The sequence below is a fragment of the Oxyura jamaicensis genome, chromosome 17, assembly GCF_011077185.1.
Source record: "Oxyura jamaicensis isolate SHBP4307 breed ruddy duck chromosome 17, BPBGC_Ojam_1.0, whole genome shotgun sequence".
Lineage (NCBI taxonomy): Eukaryota > Metazoa > Chordata > Aves > Anseriformes > Anatidae > Oxyura > Oxyura jamaicensis.
In genome coordinates, this window is record NC_048909.1 from 8,703,036 (window position 1) to 8,717,797 (window position 14,762).

The 14,762-nt window shown below is 55.2% G+C and overlaps 1 protein-coding gene across 1 annotated transcript in view; it reads left to right on the plus strand.

Moving 5' to 3' along the window:
- NOTCH1 (notch receptor 1) overlaps positions 1–14,762 on the plus strand; it is a 39,796-nt gene extending 25,034 nt beyond the window's left edge. Inside the window, 22 exon segments of the mRNA XM_035341672.1 lie at positions 76–221; positions 444–557; positions 1,415–1,534; positions 1,659–1,811; positions 2,198–2,426; positions 2,573–2,774; positions 2,943–3,096; positions 3,392–3,576; positions 3,757–3,889; positions 4,204–4,461; positions 4,563–4,675; positions 5,113–5,684; positions 6,386–6,814; positions 7,604–7,752; positions 8,353–8,569; positions 8,869–8,959; positions 9,236–9,401; positions 10,150–10,445; positions 10,777–10,924; positions 11,018–11,115; positions 11,440–12,003; positions 12,005–14,762. Coding sequence (XP_035197563.1) covers positions 76–221; positions 444–557; positions 1,415–1,534; positions 1,659–1,811; positions 2,198–2,426; positions 2,573–2,774; positions 2,943–3,096; positions 3,392–3,576; positions 3,757–3,889; positions 4,204–4,461; positions 4,563–4,675; positions 5,113–5,684; positions 6,386–6,814; positions 7,604–7,752; positions 8,353–8,569; positions 8,869–8,959; positions 9,236–9,401; positions 10,150–10,445; positions 10,777–10,924; positions 11,018–11,115; positions 11,440–12,003; positions 12,005–12,913 — 5,446 coding nt within the window. The 3' untranslated portion in view covers positions 12,914–14,762.

Below are 14,762 nucleotides of genomic sequence, written 5' to 3' on the forward strand. Positions count from 1 at the left end.
GGTGACCGAAGGGTGACCCAGCAACGTTGGGTCACCCCAGATCCCCTGCTTTACGCTCTTAATTCTTCCCCAAAGGTACCGGTGCGATTGCGACCCGGGCTGGAGCGGGACGAACTGCGACATCAACAATAACGAGTGTGAATCCAATCCCTGCATGAACGGCGGCACCTGCAAGGACATGACCAGCGGCTACATCTGCACCTGCAGGGAAGGGTTCAGCGGTAAGGACGTGGCCGGGGCGTGGGTGGCAGCCCTGGGAGATGTCACTGTGGGGGTGACGGGGATGCCCGGTCTGTGTGGGAGCCGTGGCAGTGCCATCAGCCCAGGGGCCTTCAGCAGCTTCTGGGCTCCCACAGCTTGAGCTGACAGCAGGAGGCTCCCGTCCCGTGAGCACGCCTCCATCACTGCCAGTTTTGCACCTGCATTTCTGTTTTTCTTCCTAGGACCCAACTGCCAGACCAATATCAACGAATGTGCTTCCAACCCCTGCCTGAATCAGGGCACCTGCATCGATGACGTGGCCGGCTACACCTGCAACTGCCTCCTGCCCTACACAGGTGAGGGGGCAGCACCCCGTGCCCCCCAGCTCTTCCGTGGGGCTGCCCATGGCTCCACCTCCCCGTGCCACAGCACAGCTGGAGGAAAAACCAAGGAGCTTCGGGAGGCAGCCGGGCAGAGCTTCCTCCTTCCTCCTCCTCCTCCTCCAGGGCACCGAGGTGGTGGCAGGGGCTCGGCCACAGCCTGCGCCTTGGGCATTGGCACCAGGAACCCTCCCCGTTGCCGGAGGGGGCCCGTTCGCTCGCCCGCCCCGGTGCCCCTGCTGGAAAAAGCGAGCAGAGGCCGGGGGCCGGGGGGGGTTCTGCTGAGCCGATTCCTGTTTGCCGTCCTCCCGCTTCCGCTCGCGCAGAGCGGCCGCCGGAGCACAATTGCAGGAAGCTCTGAGCCGTTTCCTGCCTTCGGCAGTGGCCATAGAAACCCCTGGGGGGCGGGGGGGGATCGACAGGGGCAGGCAGGGAGTGGAAGGCTCTGGAAAATAGCAAAGGCCAGTTTGGGAGATACTGGCTGACAGGGAAGATAAGGGTTCGGAGGGAACGTGTCCCTTGGCTGGACGTAAACAGGAAAAGCAGCTGAGAGGGGGGAGCGCAAGGGGGGAAAGCCACCCCAAGCAGCGCGTCCCTTCCAAAGGAAGCGGGTGACCCTTTAAGCCCAGATTTAAAGTGTTTAAAGGGTTCGTGGGGGGGCAGGGGTCACAAAGGGCTCAGGGATGGAGGAGACAGCCCTGGGGAGGCTGCCCAAAGGTGGGATGGGGGGGCCTAGAGCTGGCAGCAGCCTAAGGGGGGTGAATGGGGACCATGGGGACTTGGGCTACCCATTATTTGGGAGAGGGCATCAGCAGCCACTTGTGCCTGCACAGGTGCCACCTGCGAGGACGTGCTGGCCCCCTGCGCCGGCGGCCCCTGCAAGAACGGCGGCGAGTGCCGGGAGTCGGAGGACTACGAGAGCTTCTCCTGCGGCTGCCCGCCCGGCTGGCAAGGTGGGAGCTGCTGCGGGGGCGCTGCCCTGCTGCAGGCTGCGGCGGGCGCTCGGGGCAAGGTGTCCGTCCTCAGGGCTTCTGCCAGCGCCTCCAGCTCACGGTACCCGACCCGCTGTGTCCGCAGGTCAGACGTGCGAGATTGACATCAACGAGTGTGTGAAGAGCCCCTGCCGCAACGGGGCCACGTGCCAGAACACCAACGGCAGCTACCGCTGCCTCTGCAGGGCGGGCTTCGCCGGCCGCAACTGCGATACCGACATCGACGACTGCCAGCCCAGTAAGAGCCTTGGGCATCTTGATTTTAGCCCAGCCCTGAGCCCCCCGGCTTCCCCTGCACTCCTGGGGTTGGGGGCAGCTGCCCCGTGCACAGGGAGCCCTCCGTGTGGGTCTGGGTCAGCCCCGTTCCTTTGGGAACGTCTCCATTGCGTCCCGATGGAGCTGCGTCAATCCGGGCCAGGTGGTAGCTGGCAGGAAGGAGGCTGGGGGGGACAGTGACGTGCAGGCAGTGAGCAAGCGTGTCCCACGTGCCCTCTGCGTTCCCAGTCCCCAGCTGGGGCTGGGCTGGCCTCTGTCCCATCCCTCTGCGTGGTTGGGGGGCATGTGTGTGGGCAACACCAGGGCTGGACCCACTGCATCGTAACGTGCACGTCCTCTCCCGTCCAGATCCGTGCCACAACGGCGGCTCCTGCTCGGACAGCGTGGGCACGTTCTTCTGCGAGTGCCTGGCCGGCTTCCGCGGCCCCAAGTGTGAGGAGGACATCAACGAGTGCGCCAGCAACCCCTGCAAGAACGGGGCCAACTGCACCGACTGCGTCAACAGCTACACCTGCACCTGCCCCTCCGGCTTCAGCGGCATCCACTGCGAGAACAACACCCCCGACTGCACCGAGAGGTACTGCCTTGTGCGACGGGGTCCCCGTGCTGCCCTATGGCCCCAGGCGAGCCCTGCGGGTCCGCAGGGGCTTTGGGGCTGGGGTCTGGCATGGAGCACGTCAGCCAGGGGCACTGGCTCACACGGATTTGTGTTTGTGTTCCCAGCTCCTGCTTCAACGGCGGGACCTGTGTGGATGGCATCAACACCTTCACCTGCCTCTGTCCGGCCGGCTTCACGGGCAGCTACTGCGAGCACAACATCAATGAGTGCGACTCCAAGCCGTGCCTCAATGGGGGCACCTGCCAGGACAGCTACGGGACGTACAAGTGCACGTGTCCCCAGGGATACACCGGGCTCAACTGCCAGGTAGAGGAGGCTTGGGTGGTCATGGGCACTGCCCCCGGTTCTCTCAGTGCATGCCAAGCGGGGGGATTTGGGGGGTCTCTGTGGTCTCTGCCCAGGGTGCAGGGCCGGGTCTGTGTCCTGTAGAAGTCCAGCTGGGTCCTGACTCCATCCCCTGCTCTTCCCTCCCAGAACCTGGTGCGCTGGTGCGACTCCTCGCCCTGCAAGAACGGGGGGAAATGCTGGCAGACCAACAACCTGTACCGCTGTGAGTGCAACAGCGGCTGGACCGGGCTCTACTGCGACGTCCCCAGCGTCTCCTGCGAGGTGGCTGCAAAGCAGCAAGGTACGTCCCTGCCATCGTTCCTGCAGCCCTGTGTGGTCTCACAGGGCTGGGGGGTCCCCAAGGCCTCCCGTGCTGGGCTCCAAGCGGGGTCTCTTGGTGGGGACCACGCTCGGATCTCTTAGTGGGGACCTTTGCACAACACAGAGCGATCTCAGGGTTTGCTGTCATGTGCACCCACCACGCCAGGGGCTGTATTTCCCAGTGGGACACGTGGCGCAAAGGGTGGCCAGGACTTGGCCCTGCAGTGCCTGGGTGTCGCTGAGGTCCCCGTGTCTCTCGCTGCTCTCCCCGGCAGGTATCGACGTCGCACACCTCTGCAGGAACTCGGGGCTCTGTGTGGACACCGGCAACACTCACTTCTGCCGCTGCCAGGCCGGCTACACCGGCAGCTACTGCGAGGAGCAGGTGGACGAGTGCTCCCCAAACCCCTGCCAGAACGGAGCCACCTGCACGGATTACCTGGGAGGCTACTCCTGCGAGGTGGGTGCCGTCCTCATGTGGTGCCATGGGGCAGGGAGAGGGCAGCAAGGGCTGCGCTGGGCCCTTTCTGGGGGATGTGGTAGCTCCAGGGGCAAGAATAGAGCAGCCGTTTGTATGTCCCAGGCACCGCGTGGCAATTGGGTGAACATCTCTGACTGCTCCCCTCTTCCCTCCTTGTAGTGCGTGGCTGGTTATCATGGAGTTAACTGCTCGGAGGAGATCAATGAGTGCTTGTCCCACCCGTGCCAGAATGGAGGAACCTGCATCGATCTCATCAATACCTACAAATGCTCCTGCCCCAGAGGAACCCAAGGTAAATTAATTCCCCAGGCTGGGGCATTAGCGGGTTGAATGCAGATATCCTCGGTATCTGCTCATTAGCTGCTCAGGCTAGCAGAAGCAAACGCAACAATAGAGGATTGTGTTTGCTCGCGAGCTTAGCCATCAAGGCCACGCAACCTTGGACACGAGCTGCACGGTGCTGCGTGCTTCCCGCCAGAGCGGTGGCTCAGACTGCCATTGAGTTGGTCAGGCTCAGCCCCTTTGCAGGGAAGGTTCGCACGAGGGACCACCGGGCACCCCGATACTGTTTGATGAGCTGTGTGGGTTGTTCCCCCATTTCTCTAGGGGTGCACTGTGAAATCAATGTGGATGACTGCAGCCCTTTCTTTGATCCTGTCACCCTGGGGCCCAAGTGCTTTAACAATGGCAAGTGCACGGATCGGGTAGGTGGCTACAGCTGCATCTGCCCCCCTGGCTTTGTAGGGGAGCGCTGCGAGGGAGACGTCAACGAGTGCCTGTCCAACCCCTGCGACGCGCGCGGCACCCAGAACTGCGTGCAGCGGGTCAATGACTACAAATGCGAGTGCCGGCCTGGCTACGCAGGTGAGCGCCGCGTCCTTCCCGCTCGCTCCCTGCAGCGCCTGGCCACCCCGAGCACCTCGCACGCCTCCCTCCGCCCCTTACACCCTCCTCTCCCTCTGCAGGGCGTCGCTGCGACACCGTGGTGGACGGATGCAAGGGCAAGCCCTGCAGGAACGGTGGAACCTGCGCTGTGGCCAGCAACACCGGCCGCGGCTTCATCTGCAAGTGCCCCCCGGTAGGTACCTGCTGCTCTCCAGCTCCGAGCGCGGGGCATCGTATGGGCCCTGCAGGTCGCAGAGAGGAGGAATCCTCACCCCCATGGGGATCTGGTGCCTGTCAGGGAGGAGGAGGAGGCTCAGCACTGTGACACCCAGCTCTGTAGGACAGGCTCCTTGCCATCTATGTGGTGGATGATGATTTGCACCACATAAAGGTGGAGCAGGCAGCTATGGAGAAGAGCTCCCATCATTTTCAGGGGGATGCTCTAACGGGGTTCACATCCCAGATTATTCTTGCCCATCACTAGTTTCAGGGGAAGCACCAGCGCTGTGCCCTGGCCAGCTCTGTCCGATCACCCCTGGTTTGCGCTCAGTTTCCCAGAACACACACATGGTTTAGGACACAGGGCAGCCTCGCTTTATTCTGACTCCTTCTGTGCTGTCACCTCCCCAGGGCTTCGTGGGTGCCACCTGCGAGAACGACTCCCGCACCTGCGGGAACTTGCACTGCCTGAACGGCGGCACCTGCATCTCCATCCACAAGAGCTCCAAGTGCATGTGCGCACCGGCCTTCACGGGGCCCGAGTGCCAGTACCCGGCCAGCAGCCCCTGCACCTCCAACCCCTGCTACAACGGGGGCACCTGCGAGTTCCTCAGCGACGCTCCCCCCTATTACCACTGCAACTGCCCTGCCAACTTCAACGGCCTCAACTGCCACATCCTCGACTTCGATTTCCAAGGTGGGTTCGGGCAGGACATCATCCCACCCAAAATTGAGGAGAAGTGCGAGATCGCGGTTTGCGCGGGGTATGCCGGCAACAAGATCTGCGATGGCAAGTGCAACAACCACGCCTGCGGCTGGGACGGGGGCGACTGCTCCCTCAACTTCAACGACCCCTGGAAGAACTGCTCGCAGTCGCTGCAGTGCTGGAAGTACTTCAACGACGGCAAGTGCGACTCCCAGTGCAATAACGCGGGCTGCCTGTACGATGGGTTCGACTGCCAGAAGTACGAAGGGCAGTGCAAGTAAGTGACCTGCTCGTTGACCCTCTTGCTTTAACGCCCCGATCTCTGTGATCTTCTGGTTGTATCTGCTAAAGCTCCTCAGTGCAGACCTGTTGTTGGCTCTCTTCATTCTCTTCTCCTGCACGTGGGGCTGCATCTCAGGCGACCACGCTTGCCCGTGGTCTTACAGAGTTTTATGTATGCTTGGAAGCTTTCTGTGCTTGGCTTCCCTGCCACGGCCTGCAGCGTGCCACAAAAGCGAATTTTGCAGCTCGCAGTAGTGACACGGGGAGTTTCAGGGTAGCAAGAGCTCAGACAGAAGACCAACCACAAAACATGGTATGAACATCCAGGCATTTACCAAACGTTGTCTTTGGCAACAGCAGGAACTTGATCCCAGATTTCCAGACAAATTCAGGTCTACGTAACTATTCCATGTCCCCACGTCTTTTCTGAGTCACTGTAATTTGTTCCCATTTTCAGGCATCTAAATTGTGACTTACAGTTTCATAACTGCTGTCTATCACCCCAGATGTGAATGCTTTTCAGTCCTGCATGGAACAGATCCCTTCTATGTAAATCGCTTTCACGTTCATTAGGATTAAGAGTATTGACCCAAAAGAGAGGTCTTTGTGAAGCACAAATTATTTTCTTAGCAGACAGGTACTATGCGCAGTACTTGGCCTAATTCCTTCTTCTGCCTTCCTTTTTCTCCTGCCCAGCCCTCTGTATGATCAGTACTGCAAGGACCACTTCTCAGATGGGCACTGTGACCAGGGCTGCAATAACTTTGAGTGCGAATGGGATGGTCTGGACTGTGCCAACAATATGCCGGAGAAGCTTGCAGACGGCACCCTGGTGGTGGTGGTGCTGATCACCCCCGAGAACCTGAAGAACAACTCCTTCAATTTCCTGCGGGAGCTGAGCCGCGTGCTGCACACCAACGTCGTCTTCAAGAAGAACTCCAAGGGAGAGTACATGATCTTCCCCTACTACGGCAACGAGGAGGAGCTGAAAAAGCATTACATCAAGAGGTCAACAGAGGACTGGTCGGATATGCCCAGTGCTGTCATCAACAAAGTAAAGACCAGCCTCTACTCCCGGGCTGGCAGGAGGCAGAAGAGAGAGCTCGACCAGATGGACATCAGAGGGTAAGGGGGACCAGCGGGTTCCTTTTCGCCGAGCAGCGTTTGTTTTGTGTGTTGATAATAGTAACACGCTATAAAGAAGAGGATGTAGGCCAGATAATTGTATTTAGATGTTGCTTTCTGTGTGAATAGAAACCGGATTTTGCTCTCATGTGGGAAAAGCGAGCGATCGCTCAGGAATCGCTGATACAATGCTGCGCCGACTCTCACGGTTGAAGGAGTCTTGTGCATTGTTGGGAGCCGGGCTGGGCTGGGTGGGACCTGGAAGCCCAGGCTGGCCTGACCGTCTGTCTGACTGCAGGAAGTCATTAAGCTAAGCCTCAGTTTCTCCCTGGGAAATGCTTCCTAGAGCTTTGTTGTAAAGCTCAATCGCTGCAAACCGTGTTTGGAGACCTCTGGTATAAACATATAGATCTAACCTTCTCCCTCTCTGTGGGCTCAATCAAAAGCCACCAAAACCAAAGGAGTTCGAGCGGAGAAACTGATGTGAAAGGTTTTAAGGCTCCCAAACAGCGTGATTTAAGGCACTCTGGCGTCTGGGTAGTCTTAAAAGCACTGTGAAGCAGAGACTGCCCTGCATTCCCGTGGATAAGGAGTCAGGCTTTGTCGTGTTCATTGAGATAAATCCAATAGACCACCAGTGTGAGCTCAGGGAAGCCACGGAGAGGCGAGGAAATGGGTTCCCACCTTCTAATTCCCACTGATGGGGGGTTAAGGAGGGGAGGGAGACGGGTCTTGCCTGCCTTTGCAGTGTGATCATCGCACCTCATTCCTCATTGACTCTTCTCGCAGATCCATCGTCTACTTGGAAATTGATAACCGTCAGTGCATCCAGTCGTCTTCCCAGTGCTTCCAGAGTGCAACCGACGTGGCGGCGTTCCTGGGTGCCTTGGCCTCCCTTGGCAACCTGAACATACCCTACAAAATAGAAGCCGTTAAAAGTAAGCAGGGCTGGTCGGCTGGGGGAGAGAGCACTGAAACCTCCCAGTCTCACCCGTGTTTCGTTCTCTGTCAGCTGGCTCAGATGCCACAGTTGAGCACAGCCTGGTTTTAAAACCTTGCACCTTGTTTTTAAGTCTGTTTTTAAAAATGATACAAAAAAAAACTGTTTATTTTTGCTTATTCCTGGTTTATTTCAAAATCATTATCACTATAAAAGTTTTTTAAAAAAACCCAGCCCAACCAGCTCCAATCAATCAGTGACATGCAAGGAGTTGAAGTTTGTATCTCGAAAATCCCCCCTAAATCCTTTTGTCTTAACAGCTCAATGCGAGCGCAATGATTTGAAGTTTGCTAATCCTTTTCCTTAAAGGAGAAAAAAGTAAAGCTGTCTCCTGATGCAGGCTGGCTTGTGCAGCGGAGAATTTGCCGATAGTTTGCAATTCTGATTAATAGCGTATAAAATGACCTTATTTTGGGGGGGCTGATTTAGATCAGCCTTAGGTACCTTTATTAACTAATTTTGCTTCATTCCCACTCTGTCACTGGTTTGCTATGCAGCTTAATGTCTCAGCGTCTCCTTGTGCCCCACTGTTTTTCAGGTGAAACGGCTGAACCCACGAGGAACTCCCAGCTGTATCCTATGTACGTGGTGGTAGCTGTGCTGGTCTTGCTTGCTTTCATTGGAGTGGGAGTACTGGTATCTCGTAAGCGGCGCAGGGAGCATGGGCAGCTTTGGTTCCCAGAGGGCTTCAAAGTGACAGAGTCAAGCAAGAAGAAGCGACGAGAGCCGCTTGGGGAGGATTCTGTTGGACTGAAGTGAGTAATTTGCGTGTTAGCCTGTTAAACACAGCGGAGCGGGGCTGTCTGGGGGCTCTCTAGCAGAGGAGCTGGGAGGAGAAAAATTGGGTTTCGGATTGTTCTGCATGGGGAAAACCACGTTCTAGTTTGGAGGAGGTTTTTAAATGATTCTTGATCCATTTGCACTTGGTAAAATATGAAAAAATACAAAATCTTCTTGTTGATTCTTCTTCTGTGCATGTGTATAAATAAGCACAGCCCATGATGGATCAGTTCCTACAGAGGAGCTAATTTTTTGCATGGTTTTATTTTTAAAGACCCCTCAAAAATGCTTCAGATGGCACACTGATGGATGACAACCAAAATGAGTGGGGTGATGAGGAGACCTTGGACACCAAGAAGTTCAGGGTAAGCTACCTGCAGGATTTCCTCTGTTCTGCAAGTAGTCACTCACTCGGCTGTGGCACAGAAGGGCAGAGCACTGGGAAAGCAGCAGAACGGATTCCCCTTCGGGGCCCGGTCCGTGCTGCTCACCTCTTCTGAAAGCTGCTTTCCAAGCCTGCGTGTATGGCAAGCCCACCTCTGTGGCTTGCAGAATTTTCCATGTTGCAGCTCAGCTCCCCCCCCTCCCACACCTGCCTCGTGTGTTTTTCGTGGTGCTCATCCCCTTTTGTCCTCCCTCAGTTTGAGGAGCAGGCGATGCTGCCTGATTCAGATGACCAGACGGACCACAGGCAGTGGACCCAACAGCACCTGGATGCTGCCGACCTCCGCATATCCTCCATGGCACCTACTCCACCGCAGGGTGAAATCGATGCAGACTGCATGGACGTCAACGTGAGAGGTCCCGGTAAGGCGGATTCCTTGCCTCGGCTAATCCAAAATCCTCGCTGCCTGCCTGCAGAGGGGCAGTCCCAGACAGACCTGCCCGGCTCTGTTCCTAATGCTCCTGTCCCTGCCCTCTCAGCCCCATGTCACGGTCACTGCTCACCGCTCTGCATCGCACGATTGCTGTTCTGCATGAGAGAGGGACCCTGACAAATTTTGCTTTCCATACATCTCTTTATTCAGTCACAGAGAGGGAAACTAGAGGATACAGGAAAAGCACCTATTAAATCCTCCAGCTTCTCTCCCTGCCACTCCAAGATTCCTCTCCTCCCTCCGAACTGCACATTTAACGGTTTTCTTTTCAGGTTTTTAACTCTGTTAATAGTTACTGGACTTCTAAATTATTTCAAACATTTGGTCTTCCTCACCTCTGCGAAATTGTCTTCTCAAATACTGAAAACATTTAAGGCTGCGCTGTAGTGCGCTGAAGTTTGCTTTGAGCAGCCTCCCGTAGAAATTGCACCTTGCACGTTGCAGTGTGCAGGCTGGCAGATGAAACAGGAAAACCAGCGAGCGGTGAGATAACCACTAAGGAATTTCACATCCATATCAGAGGAAGGATATTCACGTTTGATGTGCAGAGCCAGTCAGGAACTCGGTCTTTACGCACCCATGAGAATAAGCATCTATTGCAGGCAGAACATCTCGCTGAGCCGCCTGCATTACAGAAAGGTACAAAAAAAGCCTAATTTCCCCCCCGTGCTTTCCAGATGGCTTCACCCCCCTCATGATCGCCTCGTGCAGCGGAGGCGGGCTGGAGACTGGCAACAGCGAAGAGGAGGACGATGCCCCCGCCGTCATCTCGGACTTCATTTACCAAGGCGCCAGCCTGCACAATCAGACTGACCGCACGGGCGAGACCGCGCTGCACCTGGCCGCCCGCTACTCCCGCTCCGACGCTGCCAAGCGCCTGCTGGAAGCCAGCGCCGACGCGAACATCCAGGATAACATGGGCAGGACTCCTCTCCACGCGGCCGTCTCCGCCGATGCCCAAGGAGTCTTCCAGGTAACCGATCCCCTCACCTTCAGCGCCGGTTTTCTGCAGAAAGTACGTGTGCTGCACATTGGGAAGGTCACGAGGCTGATCGTATCCCAGTGTCACCAGCCCACCCCAGCAAGGAACGTGGTGGAAGTCTGGAAAACCAGAGCCACCCTGATCCCACGAGGCAGCAATCCTGGGCTGCCCTCCCGATGTGCACCCGGGGCAGGGAAGGGACGGGAGGGACCAGCCCACGGGAAGGGGCTTTTGGGCTCTGAGCCGTGGGTGTCTCTGGGGTGTCTGCTGTCTGCCCTGCCTGACGTTTGTGCTTCTCCTGCTTCGATCCTGGTCCCGGCAGATCCTTATTAGGAACAGGGCAACCGATCTGGACGCCCGCATGCACGATGGGACCACCCCTCTGATCCTGGCTGCTCGCCTGGCTGTGGAGGGCATGCTGGAGGATCTCATCAACTGCCACGCAGACGTCAACGCCGTGGATGATCTAGGTACTGCAGGCAACTAAAACGAAGAAAAGGGCTGTTTTCTGGCCCCCTTCCCTCTCGCTAACACTCGGTGTGTTTCCTGGCCTTCCTCTCTAGGCAAGTCAGCACTGCACTGGGCAGCGGCCGTGAATAACATTGAAGCTGCAGTCGTCCTTCTGAAGAACGGTGCCAACAAGGACATGCAGAACAATAAGGTAGGGGGCTTACCGTGTTGTTCTGCTGTGACTCAGGGTGCGGTATTCAGCTCGAGGAAGCGAGGTGGGATTTGGTATTATGGGTGATGCTGATGGCCTGTGCAGTGCTTGGTACAGTGTTAGTGCAGCCATCCCCCTGCGTGTTCTGGGGCACTTGTGGGGCTCCCGGTTTGGTATCTGTACAACGCCGTGGCTCAGCAGGATAAAAACAGGCAGCAGCAAAGCCTCAGAAGAGGAGGAGTAGTTACAGCCTCTGCACCCAGCTGAAGCGTTAGCCAGGAGAATCTGTGAACGCGAACCTAATCATCTCTGCTGGGTTTCTAGGAGGAGACCCCGCTGTTCCTCGCGGCCAGAGAGGGGAGCTACGAAACGGCCAAAGTCCTCCTGGACCATTTTGCGAACCGCGACATCACGGACCACATGGACCGGCTCCCGCGGGACATCGCGCAGGAGCGCATGCACCACGACATCGTGAGGCTGCTGGACGAGTACAACCTGGTGCGGAGCCCGCCGCTGCACAACGGCCCCCTGGGGGCACCCACGCTGTCCCCGCCGCTCTGCTCCCCCAACAGCTACATCGGCAACCTGAAACCCGCCGTCCAGGGCAAGAAGGCCAGGAAGCCCAGTACCAAGGGCCTGAGCTGCAACGGCAAGGATGCCAAAGACCTGAAAGCCCGGAGGAAAAAGTCGCAAGATGGAAAAGGCTGTCTGCTTGACAACTCCAGCGTGCTGTCCCCCGTGGACTCCCTGGAGTCGCCCCACGGGTACCTGTCAGATGTTGCCTCTCCTCCGCTGATGACCTCTCCATTTCAGCAGTCCCCTTCCATGCCTCTGAATCATCTGCCAGGCATGCCCGATGCCCACATGAGCATCAACCACCTCAACATGGGGGGGGAAGCAGGATATGGCCCTGGGAAACTCCAGCAGGATGGCCTTCGACTCGGTGCCGCCACGTCTCTCGCACCTCCCCGTCTCCAGCCCCAGCACAGCCATGAGCAACGCCCCGATGAATTTCTCCGTCGGCGGAGCCGCCGGCCTGAACGGGCAGTGCGACTGGCTGAGCAGGCTGCAGACGGGCATGGTGCAGAATCAGTACAACCCCCTGAGGGGCAACATGCAGCCGGGGGCGCACCAGCAGCCGCAGAACCTGCAGCACGGCATGATGACCTCCCTGCACAACGGCTTGCCCACCACCAGCTTGTCGCAGATGATGAGCTACCAGGCCATGCCCAACACCCGGCTGGCCTCCCAGCCTCACCTGATGCAGAGCCAGCAGCTGCAACAGCTCCAGCAGCAGCAGCTGCAGCAGCCCGGCATGCAGCCGCAGCAGCCCCCGCAGCAACCCGCGCAGCCGCCGCCGCAGCCGCAGCAGCCGCAGCAGCACCACAGCGCCGGCTCCAACGCCAGCGGCCACATCGGCCAAAATTTCCTCGGTACCGAGCTGAGCCAGCCCGACCTGCAGCCGGTGAGCGGCAGCACCATGGCGGTGCACACCATCCTGCCGCAAGATTCGCAGCTGCTGCCCACGTCCCTGCCGTCCTCCCTCGCGCAGCCCATGACCACCACGCAGTTCCTAACGCCGCCCTCCCAGCACAGTTATTCCTCCCCCTTGGACAACACCCCCAGCCACCAGCTCCAGGTGCCCGACCACCCCTTCCTAACGCCGTCTCCGGAGTCTCCGGACCAGTGGTCGAGCTCGTCTCCTCACTCCAATGTGTCCGACTGGTCCGAGGGCATCTCCAGCCCCCCGACCAGCATGCAGTCGCAGCTGGGACACATCCCCGAAGCCTTCAAGTGAGACGCCGGGTTTCAGAGACGCTGCCGCGCGGTGGGAGCTGGAGGGAGATCTTTTTTTTTTAACAGGACGTTGGATGCTTTTATTAAAGGATCCTTTTAAAATATGTTTTTATACGAGAATAAAAAGACAAATTAATTCCTTTTTTTTTAGTATTTATTTATGTACTTTTTATTTTACATGAAAACACTGCCTTTTTATTTATATGTTCTATTGTTAAGAACTCAATGTGAGACACCAGTTGTGTTTCAAGAAATCAAGAAATTAGGTTTTTATAGGACATTCTCTTTTGATTGGGGGGTTCATTGTGCTGTTTTGAGAGAAAATGTTTATGTAAAGCTCTAAGCAACCATTCGGGATTCTGAAATGCCATTAATTTATTTTTTTGCTCTTTCAAGTCAGAAAGAGATGTAAGAAAGAAAAGAATTGACTAAAAACACCACTCCTCTTGGGGAAAAAAATTAAGCATGGACAGATTTTTAAAATGTACTTTAAAATGTTTCCTTTGCTGTTATATCTGAGAGGACATTTTATGGTACCAGTCATGAATCTTTGTTTAAATTTCAGTATTATATAGTTGTATATTTGCCTTGGTAATAGAAATTTTTGTTCTCTCTCTTTTTATATATATATATATATATATATAAATATATTTAAATGATTTTTATGATCTTAAAAAAAAAAAATCAGGATTATGGACCTGTAAGAACGGGATCCAAGGTTAAAAAAACAAACAAACAAACAACCTTACATAACATGAACACTGTTCCCCACCAAAAAGAAGAGTATCTGCCAAACTTTCTAAGACAGCAAACCCATAACTATGGAGTATGTACCAAACCCATAGCTGTGGAGTTTATACACAAAGGAGACTTAATTTTACTTTGAATATCTTTACTGTTTTTTTTTTTCTCTTGTTGATGTTTTTGTGTTTGCATTTGAGGAACTGTTTAAGAAATAAATGCCAATATAAACTTGTAAACCGCATCCTTATTTTAAGGATGGCCTGCCTGTCTTAAAGAAGGCGTGTCGATTAATGCAGACAACCTGAGCGAGACTCCGAAGCATTGCAACGCTGCCACCACCGCGTGCTCGCCCGTGCCCCCGGCTCCCTGGCTGGGTGCTCGGCGAGGGGCACGGCCGGGTGTCGCGGGATGCCGGGCTGTCGGAGCAGGGGGCGAGGACAGCACAGCTGAGCCTGTGCTTTGAAACGTTAACATTTTGTTCTTGTTAGTCTGGAGTGATGCATCTTTTTTTATATTGATGTGCACTCGTTCTGTGTATCATGTAAAATATAGTATAAGCCTGTGGCAGATTTAATGTTTGTAAATATGTTTTGTTTTTTTTTTTTTTAAGAAAAGGTGGATTTTGTTTCAAAAATCTAAATGAGCAAGTCTTAAATATATCATAAATATATCACCTTATAGAGGTGTTGGAATGTCACTCGCTCGGGTGCGAAGGCAAGCAGACACCCTACGACTAGACGTGTTTGGGACAGGCAAATAGAGTGCAGTTAATCCAGAAAACCTAAGAAAAGGGTTCCTTTTCCTCGTTCCTTTTTATTAGAATGCCAAATAAAACAGATATTTCTCAAGGCACAAAGCTTTGTTGAGCACTCATCTTAGCAACATTTCAGACCACCGTTATTGTGACATCCCTAAAATGAGTGATAAAAACATCATGTGGTGTTGAATCTTCCTATGTTTTATAAACTAGAGTGTAGTTTAAGAAAAGATATCTTCTGTAATAAAGTTATCTACATGCAAAGTTGTAGTTTGCAAAAATGATGTATTTTTTTTGGTTAACTGATTTGCAATAAATGGTGCTTCTCAGCATCTAGATTTTACTAAAA